We start from the raw sequence: 24,216 nt of genomic DNA on the forward strand, positions 1-24,216 counted from the left end.
TACTCTCTCTCTCTCTATAATGGTTGCTCAACAGTTTACTCAGTAATGAGCAGTAAATTGAGATTTCGGATGCTTACTTATCACGATTTTTCACGGCTGTAGAGTCACACAACTAAATTCCATCTAATTTGTAATGTTCTGAATGTTTGTCGGTGAAGGGTGATCATTTTCTTCATAATTAGTTATTTTTTTGTCAGTACAAGTGACCCCGTTCACACTCCGCTACACTCCCCCATTCGTGATATAGAAATATTCATTAGTGCCGTTTTATTGTAATTATCATGCACATGCCACCAGAGCCATTGTTGTGAGTATACAGGTTAGCTTCTTCTCTGGTTCATCCTGGGTGAACAATGCTAGTTGTTACTGAAATGTGTTGTAGCTGCTGTATTGTTATTCCAGTCACTCCCGTGCCCATGCTTTTGTCTGAGTTTCTCAATCTCTCTCTTCCACTTGAGAGCACGCTGTTGGTTAATTGGAATTTTTTTTTTTTTTCCCTCGGCCAGCAAGAGGAGACATGCCGGCTTGTGACAGGGGCAGGGCACACAAACAGGCACGCACACACACACACACAAATAGTACACACACACACACCAGATCCATTAGTATTTGTCTTCGTATATGCTAATTATAATTGCTGTCCACACTGTACTTGTAATTACTATCATTACGGTGATGGAGTTGATTGGGGGGTTGATGTGAATGTGTGAGAGAGAAAGCAGGTTAGAGAGCCAGAACCATTAACACCATCGAGTGCGTTGACATGGACATGAATAACCTGTTTACCGTGGTTATGATCATATTCAGGATATATTGTTTACACAAGCACAGAGAAATGTGGTTATTCTTTCATGTCAGCTAGTATTGGTCATGTGGTCCGGAGACGAAGACAAGCATTCGCACGTTATGGGAATGTCGGAGAAGAAGCCGACAGCGGAAACGGCTGGTCAGTCGAGTGAGTTAAATGTTTGCCACGTCAGAATTTATTCTCCAAATGTGTTTCATCAACTGTTTTTCAACAAAGACAAAAAACACCTCAAGCGAGCGTAAAACTCTTTTTTGCGCAATTGAGGAAGTTTTATCAAATGTTTCCGTTTCCATACAGTTATTCTAATGCGATACTTCAAAATGTGCAAACAAATCTGTGAGTTAAAACGCGGCTACTGTCACAACCACTGCCCTGGACAGGGGAAGTTATTCAGCTTCTTTCATCACTGAAATATAAAACTGTGTTTCTTTTTCCGCTCCAGAAGTGAGACACTTTTGCTGCCGCCGTCATTTGTATTTCTGTTACGTCACTTGTGCCTGCGCCAACCCGGTCTCACGGGAAGGCGTATAAATACCACGACATTCCGCGTGTCATGAGTACACAATTTAGCATCTCCCCGTGTCATTTGTACGTCACGTAAACGTCCGCAAGAAACCACTTAGTTAAGGTAAGGGAAAACGTCATGGTTGGACTTAAAATAAATAAGTAAACTAATTAAAACACGTACGGAAACAACTATGGATATCACGTCACAAACAAAAAACACGTGACAATCGCCACGTGACAAACGTCACTAACGTAACTTACAAAACAAACAAGTATTTGTTGGGCCCATCCACCACAAGAGATCTTTCTCTCTTGTTATACTACGTCACTAACTCTTAACATGGTATTTATACGCGGATGTGTTTACATTGTAGTCAGTACAGGATACATGCCGCACGAAAGACACGCGTTAATCAAGAAAGGCGTACTTATTGCATGCTAAACATCTTGCGTATTATCGTGGTATTCATACGCCTCTTCGTGTGAACGGGGTGCCTGCGCAGACAGCTGGCGGCGCTCAAGGTGTATACATGCAAACCCGGCTTCTTTCGGAGTATTCCAGCCAGGCTAATGTATTCTGTTACGGTATTACAGCCCGATGGGCGAGACAAAGCGTCTGTAATTTACGCTCTGGGAATGAGAACGGGCTGTACATTTGGATTTCTGAAAACAGGATGTGGTGTTCAAATGTTCAAACACAATAAACGGGATCCTGATCATAAACACATCATTCATGTCCATGTTGACACGCTCACTATTGATAGTGCTGTAAATAAGATCAGCAGATCAGTATCAGTCATCTCAAGCGTTTATAGTGCTGCTACGTTTCAGTTACATTAACACGTATTAATCATGTTTGCTGATGTTGTGAAAACCTTGTAGCTCCATTTTGTGACTCACGTTCTGTGTGACGTGGCTGATAGAACGGTATGATGAGCAGTCAGCAGCCAGCAGATTAGGATTTTAATTTCCTCTCTTCCTCTTTTTCTTTTCTCTCCTGGCTTACACTCATTCTTAAACAATTTTAGTACAGCCTACAAGTTTGATCAGGCAGTCCCAGATGCCCTACATAGTCCCAGACACAAAGGGGTGAAGGGGAACGGAGGGGAAAGGTTTGACTGCTGGGCAGGATGGAGTGGCTGGATCTGAAATGACGTGAGATTAAGTATATGGCTGGAAAACAGAGCAGACAACTGAATGAATACGAAGAGCTGGATGAAGTTACAAATACATCAATTCACAAAAAGTTGTTAATGAAAATCATCTAAAAATGTGGAGGTATCTGGAGTGGCAAAATCCCCACAGTGAAGGCCTAAAACAAGAGATAAGATGAGATACAAACTCTATTGTTTTGCATCACATGCTCCAAACAGTCAACACATAACGTAAAAACAATATGCATGTAGAATCCTGAGAGCGGAGAAATGTTTTATGCATGAAGCAAAACTTTCGAAAACAACTCTAAACTTCCTCATCATCAACAATCTAAGCTGTGTCTCATACTCCGACCCGTCCCCGGATAAGCTGAAGAAAATGGCTGGATGGATGGATGGAAAATAAACTGTTAATTTACTGTTGGGCTAACTTACTTATCTCTTTTACTTTTACTCTATGTGAATGTTTACTAGACAGTTACTGTGTTGGGTTTGCCATTGGGATTTAATGGTAATCTGATCATGAGCGACAATGCCAGTAATTTGACAGCTCGTATATTCTCTTGTCATCCTTTGCACCTATGCGTTACATTATAATGAGGGCAGACGACTCATATTTTAGTATAAATAAATGTAATTTGATTTACTCCTTAAATAACTCCACAATAAGATGCAGCTCCTTCTGCATTCAGTCTGTTTTCACAGTGAGCTGGAAGGAAAAACAACAGTGGGAGAAGCAGCGAAACTGTATTTGGATTGACAGACTCGACGGATCGGCCCACACGCAGCCAAATGTGGGAGTTGTCGTGGGCTCATGGTGGCCTCGCAGCGTTCTGTATATTTCTACCCCTGAGTGTGGAGCCTCCACAGGAAGCATCTCATCAGTGGATGTCTGCGGGGCGGAAATGTACTGAAGTCCCACACTGTCACTTGGCTACAGACTCAGTAGACTCAGTATATGGAGGGGGTTCTTTTGTCACTCTTACTGAAAAGTGGAAATGTGTTTGTGTGTTTTTTTTCTACCCCCGTGTGTGGGTCCAGTATTTGACATTTTTAGAAGCCTAAATTAGATGTACTCGCTGTTGCATGTTTTAATATATTCTAATTAGTTTCAGAAGTCTCAACCCTGCTGGCTCGGTGTAGCGCACGCTGTCATTAGAATGACTTCCTGAAATAATTATAGAGCATCTCCAAAGAACTGCCGCTGTATTATATCGTGTCTTCATATATACGGTTAATGCTGTGAAAATACAGCTCGTCTTTACGTTCATCCTCTTATATTTTCAGTTTCAGTCAAGCAGCTCTCATACGGGAAGTTAAAAGTGTGCTTAAAAAGAGCATCCTCATGCACCCGCAGCTCATTAACTCAGAAGTTTTGGTGCAAAGAAACCTTGTCTCCAACTTTTTCTTAATGCTAAAAACAGTTCCTGTGCTCCCGAGAGTTTGTGTAGGTGGCCCTGAAGTCAAAACAGAAAGTAACGAAACTAATGAATAAGCAGTGGAGGTGATTCCAACCACTTCATCTCATTCCGCTGGTTTGTTAGACGTGTGTGTGTGTGTGTGTGTGTGTGTGTGTGTGTGTGTGTGTGTGTGTGTGTGTGTGTCAGCATCTCAGGGACAAAAGGAGGGAGGATTTCGAGTCCATGGAGGGCAACAGTTGGGGAATGGGATACATGTGAATCCATCTGTGGTGATTTAAAATGAGCACCAGCTGTGAGGCTGTTACCAACATGGAGTCATTACATTATACTTCTATCATTTCATTAACATCAAACTGATGGAAGTTCACTTATCTCAACTAGTGTCTGCTACTGGTGTATTTTCTGCCCAATTTAGCATGATTGGTGTGAATAATGATGCACAGTAACCTCTATATGCACAGATGGAGCCCTCTCATACAGAGCTCTGCATAGCTCTGCTTGGTAAAGATGAATGTTGAAATTAACACATATCAATCGGTTGTGTTAGTGGCGTGACCGTTTTTGATATGTTGGATTGACTGTAAGGCTACGTAAATTGGTCACCAGTGTTGCCAGATCAGATTGACAGTTTCCAGCCCAATCACAGCTGAAAACACGCCCCAATTCAATAAGAACCAGCCCAAAATCATAACCTTGAAACCTGAGTAAAATTTTAAAACCTTTACATGTGCATTAGAAACCATATCATAAGAATGCAAAGCATACAGTACATCTGCATCAAATGATTAAGGTTAAGGGTTAAGGTAGGATCAGGTTTGGTAAGATAGTCAGATAGATTCAAGCAGCAATTTACAGAGATTTTATGTGCGTCACTCGCATAAACGGACCCGAGTTAAGTACGAAAAGCACTGTATTTACATACAGAATCTCTATATGAATGTACATACCAACTACTTTAAACTAGATAAAAGAAAAAATACAATAAAATATAAGATTTAAGATATATCTCTGAGAAGAAATGATGATTCAAGATATATATGTCTGAGAAGTAAAGATAAGATTTAAGATATATATTCTGAGAAGTAAAGACAAGATTCAAGATATATATCTGAGAATCACTTGAGCAACATGCTTTTGTTGGTTGTAGTGTGAACGTAGCATAAAGCTTGGACTATGGTTGCCGTAGTGAAGCTGCCGCAAGGTGCGCACGCCAGAAAATTACGTCATCACGGCTTTCGCGTTGTGCGCGAAGGCTCCGCAAGTTGTTGTGGCACTTGGTCGTGCACCTCTGAAATTTTGTAACTACGCGCTGACATGCGCGCGCTCTTTATCCTGCCATCAGACAGCCCTTTCTGACAGGAGACTGAAAGTGAAACGTCTCTATGCTCTCTTCAAAGCCAACAGACTCAGTTGATAAAAGCATATAGATAAGTTTCACTTTCAGTTCAGTTCCGCGTCTAAATATAGCATGCACCTAAACTGATAATGATTTTATTAGGCGTCTAAAATACGTTTTTGCTGCCGGCCCCGTCCACAGCAGTACGTCGCTTTGCTCCCGTCCTGGTACTCCTGTCTGTTTCTCTAAACTCCATCTACTGTAGGTAATACACTATGGACTATGGAGAAGTACCTCATTACCCAACTATCCCTTTAAAATGTATAATTGGATGTTATAGTGTCACACATGGGCTGCAGTTTTTGTCACCATAGCAACTTCAGAATATCTCTGCTGCTCGAGCTGTGAAAATGTTGACTGAGACTCTTCTGCCTGAGACTTGAAGGCTCAACTTGTCTTGAGGGCTAAAAGCTGAGGATCAAGACCTCGGATCAATAAATACTGAAAAATTATGTGATGTGCATAGTTTTGCATTTTGCCGCACTGACAAACTGCTATGAATATTTATGACTGTGGCAGACATGCACATGTGTACAGTATGTTTGATAATGCAACACATTTATTCCAATGGACCCACATCACGTCAGATAACACAAAAACAACGTATTTCCTCATTTAATTCGGAGGGTTTGTAAAGTTTTTAGTTGATGAAACATTCTCAACTCAAGGTCCACTTACCTTCTTGTTTGGAGCTTCGAGTATCCTCACCAGCAGATTGAGTTTACTCAGTTGTCGATGTTTTTTCCTGATTGTGAGCTCCTCTAAAGGTGTGTTCAGACAGCACTGATAGCGCACGTGTTACTGATAGCACTAACGATGGCTCTTGTTACATTCAAGTGTCCCGGTGAGAGTAACAGTGAGCCAGCATGCACAGTGCCTGGACCCTGATATCAAAGCAGCTAAATGGAATTCATCCATCACGTGGTGGTTCGGCAATGTTTTGCCAAAAAAACAACAAACTGACGACAAAAAAAAGCAATGCAAAGTTGCCCAGTAGGTTTTAGTATTTACCTGCTGTGTCTGTGGAGGAGAAAATCCATGTCCCACCCGGGTCTCAAACAAAAACAAAGTGCTAATTGGCACAACATCGTGTAAAGTGCAGGTTCGACTAATGAGCAAGTGTTGACACACCCACAGCGAAGACGAGTGAGAAGGGAAGTCTTCACCATAAAACTTCTCCTCCATGTGGGTATGAAATGTGCACAAAGGAAGCAGCTCTTTGTAGTGTTGTAAAAACCTTGAAGAACAGAACAAAGCTTTATATAAACTGTAAATATGCCACCTTTAAAGAAATTACAAATCCTCCAACAAAATCTACAATTTCATTTAGCAGACGCTTTTGTCCAAAGCGACGTACATCTGAGAGTTTGTACAACACAATCAAGGATCTAGATAGGAGGGAACAACGTGAGTACGTGCCAACAACAGCTTCAAGTCCGATCGGACGCAGGTGCCGACAGGCAGTGCACAGAGGCAACGCGCAGGGTGGATAGAAGACAACGCCATCAATATCATCGTCATCAACATCATCAGTGTCATTAGGTGCGGAGGTGTTCATGAAAGACCTGGGTCTTTGGTTTCTTCTTAAAGGTGAAAAGGGACTCTCCTCAATCCATAATTTGGGGACAAATCCTCAATCCAAAAGGGACAAAACCTCAATTTGAGTAAAGTGATTCCGTGTATTAAATTAGTTAGTTTTAAATAAATCAACTTTCTTTAATGAATATAACTCGTCAGTGCCTCCCTCTGTGTGCAGTGGGCGGGAGAGCAAACAGTTTTTAACTGCAGAGAAAATGTTGTTTTTGAAAGGCTAAATGCCAACAAATATGGATGAAGAAGAATATTTCATTAGATAAAAACATGTGTATTTTGGAAATGATAACATCTATCCTTTTTTCCAATAAATGTTGACTTTTGGACTTTACAACGCTCTGGAGTTATTGGAAATGTTTGGATCACACGAGGTGGAAACAATCCTACGCAGCCACCACTGGAATCTAATTCTACTAATAGTATAATACTGATAATATTATCTGACACTGTGCAGAAATAATGGGTTTAAACACAATGTGGTCTACTGCGTAGCAAAAAAAGACTTTTGTATGAATTATCTAGTAAGTGTTGCAAATCCCCTGTGATTGGAGTGGGCCCGGACCCCAGGTTGGAAACCACTGCCGTAGATAATCGTACTTTTTTATGCATCGATAGTCGAACACAGTAGACCTAACATAATTCAAAATGATAATTTACGATGTTGTGCTCATGTCAAATGACTAGGTACAGGAAAACATGGGCTTCCAATTCAAAGATAAAAACATAATATGCTTCCAAAAATGAAAGACCAGAGACTCGATACAAAAACAGGAAAAGTAGGTCAACATTGGAAAAAACAGAAAGAAGCCAATAAATGAAAAAAAAAAAAAAAAAAGCGTGAAATTGTATTTGCTTTTGTTTGTGCACACAACGCCGAGGCTCTAGGAGGCATACAGAACATAAAACGGAGGCTTGGAGTAGCAGATATACTCAGGGGCACATACCAAACAAGTTTTCTTTGAAAATACCTGTACAGGCAGTTTTGCATTGATAAGCAGTACAAAATGAATACATTTACATAAGCTACAAATTGTTCCTGGTTTAGACTGTCAGGCGCTTTTCAAAGTCTCTCTGTACGTTACACTGCTGACATGCTCCTGTGTTAGCAGAGACGATACACACTCTGTGTGTGTAGACAAATGTTTATGAAAGATGATTTGAAACGATTATTCTGTTTTCTTCATGTGCACTCGGAGGGTTACGGGTTCTTTATTATTATTTTATTGATCTTTGTGTGCAGCAGTAACGTTTTTTTTAATGGATATGCGAGAGTAAGTGATTAGCTCGACCGTGTCCAAAGGCCCTTCATGCTTTTCTTATGAGATCTCAAAACCCTTTTTTCACGACTCTTCATGCAATATTCATCAAAAATCAGTACAGGATATGATTGGATCAGCTGAAAATAGCTAATTAGTTTGAGAATATTCCATACCATTTCCCATGTAATTGGCAAATTAGCATAGGCGTGGTGTATTTGACACCGACTGCCATGGCTCATGACCATATTCTGCAATTGCAACTCAATTATACTCCGAGCCATCCGGCAAATTCTGAAGTAATTTCTCTTCTAACAACATGCTGATTTTAAATGCCCTTAAGTCAGCGGTAGGGAGTCTGACTCCAATGTTTTGCACCAAAAAGCCCCTTTTATTTCTGGACATAATTTAGGTCAGCTTCTTATCATAATTGTCTATCTCTCTGAATTTCTTAAACACCAAAAATGCAGTGACAAAGTCTTCTGTAACTCTTTGTTGATGGATTTCTTCAACCTTTTTGCAGATATATTTAAAAAAACAAAAAACAAGCAATACATCTTTTCACCTGCCAGCGAGGCACAACATGGGATGTTCATGCAATCCCTCTCCAGATCCCAACAAGGATGTAATCCCTCACTGGCTTCCCACCAGCGAACACCATAAACGATGTTGGACTTTGATTGAAATCACTGCTTAAAGATCTTAAGACCCTGTTTCAAGTTGTTGGGAGTCAAGCCATTTTACAACGGAGGATTAATCAATATATTCACTTTTATTATTAAATTATACATCTATACAATAGATCCTTAATAAAACTGCAGCTATACAAATCATTAAGAAGAAGTAACCACGTGATATTAGCCATTGCAATATAACCAAAAACACTCTGAGAGGTATGTATTCATTCACTGATAACTGGAGATCTGCAGACTATCACATCTGGAGACATACTTTAGATAACAAGGACATGCACAGATGGGGACCCAAAGGATCAGGAACCCCCTATCCTTTGACCATGCCACTCTCCTGGGTCACTTTCAGTCACGTAATCCATTAGCATCAAACGGAAGCAGTGGGGCTTCAGACTTTGTTTGTCAGTCTTTCCATCCATCAGTCCCAGCGGTCCAAAAATTGGAATCAGACTGAAATATCATCGCAATTGTTGGATTGCTTTCCTTGAACATTTTGTACAGACATTTATGATCCCAAGAGGACGAATCATTCAGTCATTCTTAGCAGGATACTCAAGACCGCAGTCCCGTCAGATTCAGCTTTTCTTTGGGCTTGACCCTTTATGTTTAGCACGTTAAGCTCAAACTACAACCGACGTTGACAAAGACAGCTAACCTGCCTGAGAGCAGCTGAAGCCGATGGATAATGAGCTAAATCTGTAGAGCTGAGCCTGACAAGCTGATTTCGCTTTTCCTCTGGCGTCACCTGTAGGTCACACTTTTTCGCCCCACTAGTGGTTTAGGATCTAAAAAAAAAAAAAAAAAAAGCAAAGTCTCCATTTTTCATCCATGCTTTAATTTTAGTTCTCTGAAGTGTGTGATGTGCATTACAGGCTCGCAGGATACTGCTAAGGTTGGCTCTAGACTTTATGCCTATATGTGTGTGTAATGGATTTTTTTTTGTCTGAGGATCAACCAGTGTACGATGTATATAAAAAGTCTTCTGCTTGAAATATATAGAAAACACCACTTATCCCTGTAATCCAGATAATAAATAAATAATAATATGTCAGGTGGCCTTTTTCTTGGTTGCAAAAAAAGCTCTAAGCACTGCTGGCTAGCGCTGCAACATAACGGACAAACTAAACTGTTGTTAACAGTACGTTTTGAGTTGGGTACGCACCGGGTCGACTCTGATATCACAGCCTCACAGTCTGAGTCCGACCTTCTCCTTCTTTGTACTAACAGTGGTACAAACTCACTCAAGTACTTTGACAAAGTGCAGAAGGTGGTGACCCTGGAGCTTACTGTAGCTGTACAAGTACCAATAAAAGTCGCTGCTGTGTTTGATTCACACTGCTGCAAACTTGACTCGCATGCTGGTTGAACCAGTTTCTGTAAGTACCCGCTGAGCTCAACACTTCCTGTACACACCAAAACTGCTGCCCGCTTGCCAAAGAACACCAAAGATACTACTTGGGAGCTTCGTGGTTTGCCAGATTTGATATGCAGTGGTTACTGACTGGATTCCTGACTGCAGTTTGGTTGATAGTTACACCCCCCTTACTGTACGTGCTTGTGTATATGACTGCTTTGTATATATTTAAATATGATAATCCTCTCCATTCATTTCTCTTTTCTGCTACTTTCATGATACAATATACACAATTTATTTTGGAATTGTACATATTTAAAGGTGCAACGTGTGAGATCTGGCACAAATTTTTGTTTAAAACTTTAAAAAAATTAACCAAATTTATCAAACGTTTTCATGTTATGCCAAATTACTGTGCTGCAGGGATATCAACTGCAAACCGGTCCGGGCCGTCCTGTCTTGTGATACAACTTCACACCGTGGCCACGATACCAGAATGCATTGCACGGCTGTTTATAGACAACGAATGGGAAGCGTGGAAAGGATGGAGGCTGTGGACATGTACCGTGATTCACTGCAGCATCCAGTCTGCCCCTCAGTCCAACAGGAAGTAGAGCTGCCACGAGGGCTTGTCAATAATACATCCATGGTCTAGGTCTAGTTCTAGGTCTAGTTTGTCACGGTAGTCTATGTGACCAGTGTTACACGGTGGTCGGGCACACTCCGATTACATTACTTACCCACTGGCGTTTTGCTTTTTGCGCATATCAGCGCTGTGTTATCAATAGATAGTTGGACGACGGACGCTACAAACTGAATGCATCTGCTCCGTAGGAGTCTCAGCTCAGAGTAGCAGGTGTCATACTTCACACACACGGGATGAGAGAGAGTTGACAGACCGATGAGATGGCGGAGTGTTTGGTGTTGAAGCGAAAAGCAAACACGCCTATGTGGCAATATTTCAGATTTGAACCGAAAGCTATCAGGGAACCGTAACGGTAATGAGGTAATCGCCGCGAGGAGAACGGAGCGGTCCCAGCCGGTGTGCACAGTGCACCCCACCCGACAGTAAAGATCAAAGTAAGTGTAATCTTTTCTTGTAAAATGTCCGGTGTAATCGGTAACACCGGTGTTGTCACAAGTTTATTAACCGGTGGAAAAATGTCCTCACCGTCACATCCCTACAACGGTCCGTGTTTGTTTAATGGATTACTCTATTACTCTGTATTACTCTATTATTACTCTAAGAGTAGTTCAGGAGATTGGTTGAATTTTGTGTATTTTTTGTTTAATAATGTATGACTGTAAATTTAGATTGTATGGATCCAGTAGTAGCGGTGAAATGCTGCCCCCTTTGTTTGTTTGGAGCAGGTGGCCAGATCCTACACGTTGCACCTTTAAAAAAATAATACACAAGCAGAATTTGCACAATTAAATAAATCTCATAAATCATCAGCTAAAAAATCCCTACAACAAAATCAATGTGGTCTGAATGGTGTACGATGCTTTCTTAGGGACAAGACTTGAAAACCTGAAACACTTGAACGTGTTGAGTTACGGATCTGTTACGTATCCAGTTAAAAGATTACAGGATTTAGGTTCGTCAATTTCCATGCTACTTCAAACAGTCAGTGAAAGACACATTACTGAGAGTCACCCATTACTGATGGTCAACTGGCAGATGATGTGCATGAGTGGGAAATTCAAATTTCCTTTCCCTCTATGTAGAGCGGGGTGCAGAACTGAATGACAATGAGCTCCTCTCTATGTAAATGCGATTGCTTTTTGTGCAAATCACATGAATAACTTCTAAAATGTTCAAATAAAAACTTGTATGCAAATTAGGCACTCATACAGTATAGGCAGTGTTGTCCCCTTTTTCTTCTTCTACAACATTCACCACCACCGAAAAAACAAAGACAGCAGCGAATGCACGCATATCTTACAGGCCCGGCCTACATATTCCTGACTCGCAAGTACAATTTTTAGTGAGTCTCGCTGTTAATGTGGAAGTATTCCGCATCTGAGGGTTTCAAACAAAATGTTTTTTTAAGTTGTGCGCATTCAGGATGGACAGCAGCTTTCGCTCGTTTGCACTCGCGGCGTCCCTTCGTCCAACCCTGCAGAACATTCATCTTTTGCTTTACACATTTTTGCAAACGACAGAAACCACAGCAGCTTGATTCTGACAGTTTCACCAACATCAAATACACTAACAGCTGTAAAGATTCAGCCACTTGCTTTGTACTGGAGCGTGACGAGAGAGTGGACTACAGGCTACAGTGTTCCTGGGAGTCTTCCAGGGCACAGAGATATTTTGTTTGTAAGAAATCCTGCAGCGGCGCGTCCACCCAGAGAGGTAAGTTTGTGGCTTGTAGGTCCACAGAGTGCACACTGTAGTCAGATGTAGTACTCCTTCATGTTGTCCCTGACTGAGTTGTGGAGGTGCAGCTCTGTCCTGTGGTCTGTAGTGTACATGCTGTGTCTGTTCTCCTCTTTGATGCTGCTGCTCCTCTGGGCCCGCCGCTGCTGGTAGAGGAGGCGGCTTATCACAGCCAGAGCGCACACGGCGATGAAGACCACCGCTGTGACCACACCTGAGAACAGCAGGGAGGACACATTAGTATATGCCCGGGGACAATGCTGCCAACCAGGACTGTCCCCATTAAGGTGCTTCCAATCCTTATCTAAACTGGTAACGTCCGTTTGCTTTGTTGATGCAGAGTTTAATGTGCAATAATTATTCAACGCGTTCTCATCTTAACTCGTTGTATACTGACGCTTTGTCAGACCCCTCTGCGTTACTCTTTTCGGTCAAAGTAAACAAAAACATTTGCTTAGATTCAGGCAATAAACCCACTTTAGATAAGTTTAGGAAAGAACAACATGGTTGGTCTTAAAACTATGTTTTTACAGGATGAAAGCCGTGTGTTTGTTGAACCCATCCACCTTCCCTCCTGCTCTTTTCGCTCTCAAAGCTACGTCACCACACTCCCGGCGCACCTTCCCTGAGCGTTTAATATTGACGCAGATGAGTCGGCGGTGCGTCTAACGCCGACGGCCGTGACGAAGCGTCAATATTTGACACCTTGGGAATGAGAACGGGCTGAAATATTACCTTTAGACACAACATGCTGTGCTTAGAGACTTAGCTCACTTTTCAGAATACAGAGACCAAATATTAGCACAGTGTTCAGGTGTTTTATTGATGGTAAGAGTATTAAATACTTTAAGTACCTTTAAGGTACATTTTGAGCTGATAAAAATGTGTGATTAACTACGGACGATCATGTTATTAATCACAATTACATATTTGAATCAACTCACAGCCCTAGTTGCTATTAAAAAAGGTCCAGAAATGTACCAGGCTTTATAGAGCTGATTTTTTATGAATCATCTAATCCTTGATCCTCAAGGAGAAGTTTGACATTTTGGGAAACAACTTATTATCTTTCTTGTCGAGAGTTAGATTAGAGGATTGATACCACTCTCATGTGTCTATAATAAATACCTGTGACTTCCTGTCCACGCTGGTTGCCAAGCAACACATAACCCCCTTTAAAGATGGAAGATTGCTGTTTTTACACTTTTTTTTTTTTTACTTAGACCAACGAGATCCAACATGTTAATTAGCGACCTTTAGAGGCAGATTTTGTAACCTTTGGACGGAGCCAGGCTAGCTGTTTCTTCCTGCCTTAAGTCTTTTAAGCTAAGCTCTAATCGCTTCATTGAATCCTCAGCAAGAAAGCGAATACGTTTCTAAAACATGATGTTACATTTAGCAAAAAACCCTTACTATACTGTCGACGCCACGACTCTTAACATGCTGAAATTCAAGTTATTTATTGTGATACGTGCGTTGCTCAGCCTCTCTTGGGTTGCAAACAGAATTTGTGCAAACACTAGTTCATTCGTTAGCTTCAAACTCTTATTTTCCACCCCAAACTCCCTCAGAAAGCTATTATCCCTCCCCCCCTATATCTAACTGTAATGTTACATTTGGGCTAAGAACTTAAGAGTATTTCCCAAATGACAAACTATTCCTTTAAAATGATTTTATTTCTCTCATACTGATCTTCGCAGATCAGCTCGGGGCATCTCTATCGTCAAAAAGCAATGTGTAAGGAGACATAAAATGCAAAGAAAACGTTCCCTGTAGAAATCCTTCAACATTATCGTCGTCATCATCGACTTCAATTCAATTTCAAACAAAACTGCGTGAGTGGCAGTAATGAAAATGAGCCTGAGCTAAGACTGAGTTATCGAGAGACCAGGAAAAAAACAGAAGAATTAAGACGGAGGCAAATAGAGAGAATGACAAATAACAAACAGCTGGGACTCATTTTCAATTAAGCAAAGAAAATTAAACCAGCAGAGAAGAGAGAGGAAACACAGACCTGCGATCACAGCCAAATCCTTCTGGGTGCCATTGCCGTGCTGCTCCTTATCTTTATTTGCTGTTACAGTTTGATCTGAAGGAGCAGAAACACACAAATTAACACACATTAATGTCGCTGTTATCATACAGGAGGTAAACGTCTGGTGTTATGATCTCTGGAATCTCTGCTTGGCACCTTTACTGTATCTGTCAAGTGTAGTTTGTTACACTTCACTGCTAAACTCCAGAATAACAGAATTACACTGATCAGCCATAACATTAAGACCACTGAGAGGTGAAGTGAATAACATTGACTATCTTGTTACAGTGGCACCTGGCAGTGGGGGGGATATATTAAACAGCAAGTGAACATTTTGTCCTTGAAGTTGTTGTGTTGGAAGCAGAAAAAATGGGTGAGCGTCAGGATGTGAGCGACTTTGACAACAAGGGCCAAATAGTGCTGGCTAGACGACTGGGTCAGAGCATCTCCAGACCTGCAGCTCTTGTGGGATGTTCCCGGTCTGCAGTGGTCAGGACCTACCAAAAGTGGTCAAAGGAATGAAAACCGGTGAAGCGGCGACAGGGTCAGACCCGAGGCTCATTGATGCACGTGGGGAGCAAAGGGTGGCCCGTGTTGTCTGATCCAATAGAAGAGCTACTGGAGCTCAAACTGCTGAAGAGTTCATGCTGGTTCAGATAGAAAGGTGTCAGAACACACAGTGCATCGCAGTTTATTGCGTATGGGGCTGAGTAGCCGCAGACTGGTCAGGGTGCCCCGTGCTGACCCATGTCCACTGCCAAAAGCGCCTACAATGGGCACGTGAGCATCAGAACTGGACCACGGAGCAATGAAGAAGGTGGCCTGGTCTGATGAGTCACGTTTTCTTTTACATCATGTGGATGGCAACGAATTGGAGGTGTTGACTCGGCCTCCAAATTCTCCAGATCTCAGTCCAATCGAGCATTATTATTATATTACATGACAACTAAATTAAAGGGGACATTTTCAACCTTGACCTCATTTCCCGATGTTTTTGTGTCTAAGTGACTTGTAGAGTACTACAGGAATGAGTCCTAAAACACGGAAATGAGTCATCATTTTAGCACTTCCGGTTCCCTCGTCTGGAAGTCGATGGATTTTTTGGTGGTTAACACAAGCTGAAGAGATTTTAACATTTTGTTCTATGACATAAAATACGTCATTAAATACCCCACTCGTGAATTTTGAAGCCTAAAAATAAGTTATCCTTGCACCAGCACCATGGGGACCAACATTTTTTGTAATTGGTCCAGTATTGAAGGAGAACGCTGCAGACGGCAGCCACTAGATGGGCTGCAATGTAATCATATCGGGGCAACACCTCACCGTCAACGTACGTCCACTAAAAGTGCTTTTCGCCACTGACAGGCTCAGATTGCTATTATAAATGTCTGACAACATTAGGACCCTACATTGTGTCATTATTGTGTCATGTGACTTGTTGCCGAAAGACAACGGTGGAAACATGAATGAGAGTTGGAGAGAGGAGTGCCGGTGTTGTCAGAGTTTGTTGTGTTGGAGTACAGAAAGCGTAGCTTAGTTTTATCTAAAAGATTTTCAATGTCACGGCTGAATATTTAGATGATTTCCACAATGTGGATGAGACGCGAGATTTCAGAACGAGACTTCTCCGAGCGAGAAAATAGTTTTATTTCTCCGTAGGGTCCTTTCCATGATGTTGTCAGACACCAACAAGCACTTTTAGTAGATGAACATTGACGGTGAGGAATTGCGCCAATGTGATTACAACACAGCCCATTTAGCTGCCGTCTACAGTGTTTCAATTTAAAAACTGTTTGTCCCCATTAGCCACTTAGACACTATAACATGGGGAAATAGGGTCCAGTTTGAAGAATAACGAAGGCAGGTTTAGTTTAACTTCTCTCCTACTCTCTGTATAAGCCCCAAGATATCTGTTTTTTCTCTCTTTATAGCTCTCTGGTTGGTTTAATAACTTTTAAATGTCATCGACATCGTCTCATCTCAATATCATCGACTTGAGTTTCCTTCCCTAATAAAGATGCTCAAAGCAGAGTCTGACCTGCGTTAAACCCGGACAGAAGGAGGGGGCTGATGATGATGATGATGAAGGGTTAGCTGATGTGTGCTGACACATTTAACTCGTGTCAAAGAGTCACGGTGAACGGGGTACGACGGTGAACGAGCCTTGAAGCGAGTGGCTGTTGCATGTTATATAGCTCCACAAGAGGAGCCGTTTCATGGAGCTGCCAAAACAACATTTTCATTATGCTCCGAATGAGAGTATCTCTGTGCATCAGCCAACTCTGAGCGCAATCTGGTGCCTCAACAGACGGCACAATTAGGACAACATCTGAAATATATTTATATTTTATGATGTATATTTATATATGTGGCAATATGGCTAGATGTAAGCAACGCCCAGAACCTGTCCGTAAGCGTCGCTGCCTCTGATAAAGACTTGACATTAGTTGCGGCTACATATGAAAAGGCTCAAACTGTGTGCTCCATTACAGTGCACCTGTCACACAAAACAAATATGCACACGAATAATTGAAACAACAAAGATTTGAAGTGTAAAAATACATTTGTGTCACTGTTAACACGCTGACTGTAGAGACAGCTCCATTGGTTAAAAAATGAAATGCATCTGTTCTGAAAGACAGACGACTGAAAGACACAGCTGGAATGTGTCTGCTTTAGACAGACCGTAATTAAATTCAGTTTTAAAAACTGTAACAGTTCAACAGGAAGCCAATTAGACTGATAGTTCTGCTCCGAGTTGATTTGTTCAATCTCAGGAAGCCTGGGGCCCGCGACACAGAGACAAGTTAGTGGGATGGCAGCCATTTTTGAGGCTTCTGGTAGCACAAAACTAGGTCACTTCTAACCAGGATAGATCACCATAGTACGTCGTGTTGCTTAGAGCTATAACCTGCTCAAAAGAGTCCACCTATTTCAAAGTAATTCGATTATTTCTACAGGATCCTCCATCCCTCCATCCGTTGTCTTCCGCTTATCCGGGGCCGGGTCGCGGGGGCAGCAGGCTTAGCAGGTTATTGCAGACGTCCCTCTCCCCAGCGACGTTTTACAGCTCTTCCTGGGCAACCCCGAGGTTCCCAGGCCGGACGACATATATAATCTCTCCAGCGTGTTCTGGGTCTACCGCGCGGCCTCTTACCAGAAGGATGTGCTCGGAGGCATCCTGATCAGATGCCCGAACCACCTCAGCTGGCCCCTTTTGACGCAGCGGCTCTACTCCGAGCTTCCTCCGGATGTCTGAGCTCCTCACCCTACCTCTAAGACTGAGCCCAGCCGCCCTACGATGGAAACTCATTTTGGCCACTTGTATCCGCGATCTCATTCTTTAAGTCACTACCCAAAGCTCATGACCATAGGTGAGGGTTGGAACGTAGATGGAATGGTAAATCAAGAGCTTTCCGGCTTAGCTCCCTCTTCACTGGTCATGTCTAGAAGGGAACCAGCAAATTGGGGAAACTCTCAGGAGATAGTAAAGGTTAGGCATTGACCTTGAATGGTTAAGGTTAGAAATTATCCGTTGAGTTACAGACGTCTCTTTCCCAATGTAAGTCTTTGGGAAAAAGTATTTTTGGGCCCAATGGCATCAGGTGACGGATATGGAAGTTGTAGCACCGCCGTTTGGCCACCACGAAATTGGGATCAACGACTGGTGCTCTTCCTGGGGGCTTGTCCAAGACACAGAGCTGCAAACTACTCGTGTGTTTGATGCTCGTAAACACACCCACACACCGTGAGATCCCACACACCGACTCTCCCTGACTTCTGTCTGTATGGTGTGTGTCCGACGTGTGCTACAGATGTCTGTAAAGGTCATGACACTAAGCCATGATGTGATAAGTGGAGTTCCACCGCAGCCAGATGGAAGGAGAGAAGTGATCGAGGAAGAGAGAGTGTCAAGAAAGAGCCAAATAGCAACAACAAGGACTTGAAATCTTGGTACAGGGGGCGCCCCATGTACTAAAGGAGTCCTTCTGAATCCAACCCACAGCCCTTTGCTGCACGTTGTCCTATCTCTTCCCCTTTCCTGTCCATCTACGGCTGTACCATTTAATAAAGGCAGAAAAATAAATAAATAAATAAATAAATAAATAAATAAATAAATAAATAAATAAATAAATAAATAAATAAATAAATAAATAAATAATCTAAAAAAAAAGAAATCTTGGTACAGGCCAAAAGACAGAGAAATTAATTAGGGTTGCTATTTTTTTAATTGTTGATTAATGTGTCAATTATTTTTTAATGAATCATTATGTATATGGAATGTCAGTTAATGGTGAAAATCGGCTTCTGTAATTTCCCTTCAAATAACGTTTGTTTTGTCAGTCACTCACTCAGATAATGTAAAGTACAACGACATAAAGAAAAGCAGCAAATCCTCACATTTAAGAAGCATACATTTCTGGAAAGATTAATTAACTAATTGATTAGTTTCTGCTCCGTCACCTTTTTCATCTCACTTGCAGGAAAAATCCTCCTTCACTTTTGAGAATCAAAACTAAACTTTAGAGCGACCTAGATGTGACCTCAAACACAACCATGTGCATGATTTTAGCTTGTGCGGTTCACCGGTGGCAGTGTGTGTGTGGGTAAGTTAAACAGGGTGTGTGTGAGTGTTTTACCTTGCATTGTGTGCGAGGTGGACTCTGCCAGCGCTCCGCAATTTGATTGGACCAACGGACCGCGGATGGTGACCAATGAGCTTCCTCGATTGGTCAGCGCTGCCTTCAGCGGCGCGACGTGGTTGAACTGGACCGACGAGAGGCAGCCGACGAAACCTTTAGAAGCTGCTTGCATCACTTCCTCGTTGAGGTTCTCCCTCCCTGCAGAGATGAAGATGATCGGTGGAAATATATGTTGACATTCTTTTGTTGAATTACAGTAATTCCTCAGTGACAAAATCAGGGATGACGTGGGAGTGTTTTACAGTAATTTTCTGAACACGGTGGGAGGACTTACTGGTGACTTTGCCCAATGTCAGGGATCTGATTAAGATCAGCTCTGCATCAGATGACAGTGTGTACTTTCTGTGGATGTCCTGGTCGATCTGGTTGAGTGGAGAGAAATCAAATAACAAGGCAATTACAAGAAATCTAAACCGAGGTAACACCAGCAGCAGCAGCAGCAGCAGCACATTTCAATACATTATAGATTGAGAATCGTCTCCTACAGCTTCATGACAACCATATCCGCCCACAGTTAGCTTTGAAGTGATGTAGACCTTTCACTTCTGCACCACCACCACCATGCTGACTCAGTTGCATCACTTAACTTGATGATCTGCAATAAAACACTGCAGGATTTTGATTACATCCACTTCCATTTATAAAGTGCTTACAGCGGAACATCTACTGTATAGACCAGCTGATGACCCAGCTAGGAATAGATTTAATTGCAGTGGGAGATTAATTTGAACGCCATCTCTCCATTGTCAAGTGTTTGCATGGAGAGCATGTAGAAAATTAAATTCTAGTTCCTTATATGTGATGAAGTTGTGTCAATATACAGATTTAGATTCATTAATATACACTGATCAGCCATAACATTAAGACCACTGGCAGGTGAAGTGAATAACATTGACTATCTCGTTACAATGGCACCTGGCAGTGGGGGGGATATATTAGGCAGCAAGTGGACATTTTGTCCTTGAAGTTGATGTGTTGGAAGCAGAAAAAATGTGCCAGCGTAAGGATGTGAGTGACTTTGACAAGGGCCAAATAGTGCTGGCTAGACGACTGGGTCAGAGCATCTCCAGACCTGCAGCTCTTGTGGGATGTTCCCGGTCTGCAGTGGTCAGAACCTACCAAAAGTGGTCCAAGGAAGGAAAACAGGGGTCAGACCCGAGGCTCATTGATGCGCGTGGGGAGCGAAGGCTGGCCCGTGTTGTCTGATCCAATAGAAGAGCTACTGGAGCTCAAACTACTGATGAGTTCATGCTGGTTCCGATAGAAAGGTGTCAGAACACACAGTGCATCGCAGTTTATTGCGTATGGGGCTGAGTAGCCGCAGACTGGTCAGGGTGCCCTGTGCTGACCCATGTCCACCGCCCAAAAGCGCTTACAATGGGCACGTGAGCATCAGAACTGGACCACGGAGCAATGGAAGAAGGTGGCCCGGTCCGATGAATCACGTTTTCTTTTACATCATGTGGATGGCAACGAGTTGGAGGTGTTGACTCGACCTCCAAATTCGAGTATCTGTGGGATGTGCTGGACAAACAGGTCCGATCCACGGAGGCCCCATCTCACAACTTACAGGACTTAAAGGATCTGCTACTGACGGCTTGGTGCCAGATACCACAGCAGACCTTCAGAGGTTTAGTGGAGTCCATGCCTCGACGGGTCAGGGCTGTTTTGGCGGTAAAAGGGGGACCTACTCAATATTAGGCAGGTGGTAATAATGTTAATGCTGATCGGTATGAGTGTTGCATATTGTTTGTTTGTTGGTTTATAATCCTAGAATATTTTACAGTGTTAATTTCACATATCTTTATCTTATTGTTGAATTTTGATATGACTCTTCAGACTGAGGCGGCACTGAAAAAGGATCTGACCGGTATCTGATTTAGGACCACATATGGAAGGGGCCTAAATCAGAACTGAAAAGATCAGATTCACATTGTAATAAAAAAACAGATCTGAGTCACATATGCGCAAAAAAAAAAATCAGATTTAGGCTACTTCTTCCTGCATTGTGAATGTAGCCAAACAGACTTTGTCAGCAGATGGAGCTTTCTCAGTTTTCATCATGTGTAGTAAGATAGTAAGAGCGGAACTTCGGACTTGGGATAACAGTCTGTGGTATATAAGGAGGGAGATTGTAATCTCTGCCAACGCAAGATACTGTTCTTCAGTGCAGAGCAAATTCCATCTGCTAATGAAGACTGTTAGATGAGGCTGATAGCTCTGTGAAAAGCTCGGAATTGGACCATAAATATTATTTTGTCAGTCTCAAAAACCAGATTACGTTAATAGACCTTTTCATCGCCATTCTGTTGCAACAGTTTTGGTCCAAGTTGACTTCCTGTCAGCTACTGCGTTAACAGACATTGTAACAAGAAATACATAAGGGACCCATTTAGGGGCTGTTCACATGTTGCGTCTAAAAACGCGTGGAAAACGCCAGTTGTGCCGCTTTCATCCCTTTTATCCAAGGTGCTTGGGAGGTTGCCGTTACTTACTGCCGTTGCGATGACGAAGTTGCGGTAATTTAGCAGGAAGCCTCACTGACTAAACTAAACAAAGTCAAAACAAAGATAAATGCATTTCCTGAACCTTAAATCCCTCGCAGCAGCTTCACTGCTCGATTTGTCTACATGTCAGTCAGTTTGGCTGACCTTTCAAATGGATGTTGTGACGTTCTTGGACGGAAAGGGTGGAGCAAGTAAAACAGTCAGATCGTAAAGCTTTGGGTAGCTCTGCACTACGTAGACTTATGGAGCCGCCCTACACCCCTAGGAGAAATTTATATATATTTTATACTATATTTTTCCAAACTAAGTGTTGTAGTACAACTATGAGGAGATCATTGATGTGTGAAGTGATTTTGATGGTACTACACTGTATAATACTGAAGTTATTGAATATTTTTCTCTTTTTCGGCGTTGCACTTTGTAGACAGTCCCTGAGTACTCGTCTCAGAGCTGGCTGCACATAGAGACCAATGTAATGTGTCCAGCTCGGAGGACTAAAGGCTCGTTGTGATTAAAATGAGGTTGTAGCTCGTTGTCTACCTTACTACGGTTAGAAAGAGCCCTTGTTTGTGTTTTAACAACGTTTCGGTTATGAGTTATTGATCCAGGAAGTTTGAATCCGTCAATATCTTTCCACCTTACCGAAGTAAGTCATTTTGGGGGACTCTGTACATCAGCAATGTGTGGACTGTCAGGAATGATTTGAAGAAGTGCTCTATGAAGTCACTTGTTCCCTCGAGTTACTAACTTGAGGGAACGACTTAATAATATTTTTCTCTTAGGGGCCTACGGGGGCTCTGTGTTTACAGAAGAAATAAAAGGTATCTGCTGGCTGTGATTGGTTGTTCCTCGTCACATGACATGACATGCCATGCGCGTTGCTGCATTCCAAAACAATTTACTAATTTATGTTTTGTCTGTAATTAATCTCGTAAGCGCAAATAAATCAAAACATGGGCACGATTTAATTAGGTAACAAATTACATCTCATGCGCACAAATTTGTAAATCTAGGCCTCGATATAAATTTATTTGTTTTTCTCAAAAATATCACGAGGTAAAAAATTGCCACCATGAAATTTCGGGAGGCTTCGTGCTGCTCACCTGCACGTAGAGGTTTTTCCCCACTCTGTGGACTCTGATTCGATGGAGTCGTCCGTCTGCCAGGTTAGTGATGACGGGGCTGAACACGTCTGGACTCCTGTCGGTCTGAAGGTGGTACCAGATCTGCAGACTCCCTGGACACAAAGCATGAAAAGACATGTAGCGCTCGCTCTGTAGAAATCCTCTTCAGTGCACTTCATGATGAGTGATTCACTATCATACCCAATGCAAATACATTTAAAAAGCCAAAGACTCGAGTCCAGTCCGCTGACATGAAAAACCACACTTTGGCTTCAAGTATGTGAACACAGGCGGAGAGAATACACCGATTTACTGAGATTATGTGGCTGCTCATATATAAATAGGCCGCTATATCTAAACTTCTTCAATTGCCTTTTGAGATATACAAATATTTATCTCATAGCTCTTCGCTCCCACACAGAAAAAAGTCAATATGTGCTCAGTGTTCCTCCCACACACACCACCGCTGCCAGATCAAAGAGTCAGATAGCTATGCATTGTCAAGTGGAGCCGGGTCAATATTACAATTCCCGGTCTGTAGGTGAAGGGCTTTGTGTAGTGATTCATTTCAAATCCTGAGAGTGCTCCTATGGATGAAGGTCACCGTGGATGAAGTGTCTCCTCTGCCCTTCAGTGTTTACACGGACCCCAGGAACACGGGAGTTGTGATTTAACACAAAAGAGTGTCTTATAGGACACTGACACCGACTCTGACTAACAACTGCACTGTCACTCAATGTGATGCTCTAAAGTTTGGATACAGCTTAAAGGCTGTCAGCTTAAAGCTTTGAGGCCTTTCTTGTGTCAGAAAACTGACAATGCTGAGATACTGCGTTGACAGCAGGAAACACTCTGTAAAAGTGAGGACCTTTTTCTGAAAGTCTCTCCAGACTTAAAGGAACAGTGTGTAGCATTTAGGGAGATCTATTGGCAAAAATGGAATATGATATTAACAACTATGTTTTCTTTAGTGTATAATCACCTGAAACCAAGAATCGTTGTGTTTTCGTTACCTTAGAATGAGCCGTTTATCTCTAGATAGAGAGCGGGTCCGTTTCATGGATCCAGCCGCCATGTTTCTACAGTAGCCTAATATCAACAAAGAACGTATATCGCCAGGAAGTGAAAGTCAATTGTTCCATTGCAACATCAGCGCCCAGCAGCAAAGCTACGCCTCCAGACTGAAAGCGACTACCAGACACCAGTAAAACATCCACCTAAAAAGTGCCGTACAAAAGTATAACTAAATTATTTCTATTCTATTGTCATATTCTACCGAA

The 24,216-nt window shown here is 42.2% G+C and overlaps 1 protein-coding gene across 1 annotated transcript in view; it reads right to left on the bottom strand.

Annotated features, from left to right (window-relative positions):
* Nucleotides 1-11,554: 11,554 nt before the first annotated feature.
* The window catches only part of cntnap5a (contactin associated protein family member 5a), a 104,208-nt gene continuing 91,546 nt past the window's right edge, over nucleotides 11,555-24,216 (bottom strand). The window contains exons 20-24 of the mRNA XM_074657793.1: nucleotides 22,916-23,049; nucleotides 19,580-19,667; nucleotides 19,243-19,443; nucleotides 14,579-14,653; nucleotides 11,555-12,778 (exon numbers count right to left, since the gene is read on the bottom strand). Coding sequence (XP_074513894.1) covers nucleotides 12,582-12,778; nucleotides 14,579-14,653; nucleotides 19,243-19,443; nucleotides 19,580-19,667; nucleotides 22,916-23,049 — 695 coding nt within the window. The 3' untranslated portion in view covers nucleotides 11,555-12,581. The remainder of the gene's footprint in view (nucleotides 12,779-14,578; nucleotides 14,654-19,242; nucleotides 19,444-19,579; nucleotides 19,668-22,915; nucleotides 23,050-24,216) is intronic.

Source organism: Sebastes fasciatus, chromosome 14 (genome assembly GCF_043250625.1).
Source record: "Sebastes fasciatus isolate fSebFas1 chromosome 14, fSebFas1.pri, whole genome shotgun sequence".
Classification (NCBI taxonomy): Eukaryota; Metazoa; Chordata; class Actinopteri; order Perciformes; family Sebastidae; genus Sebastes; species Sebastes fasciatus.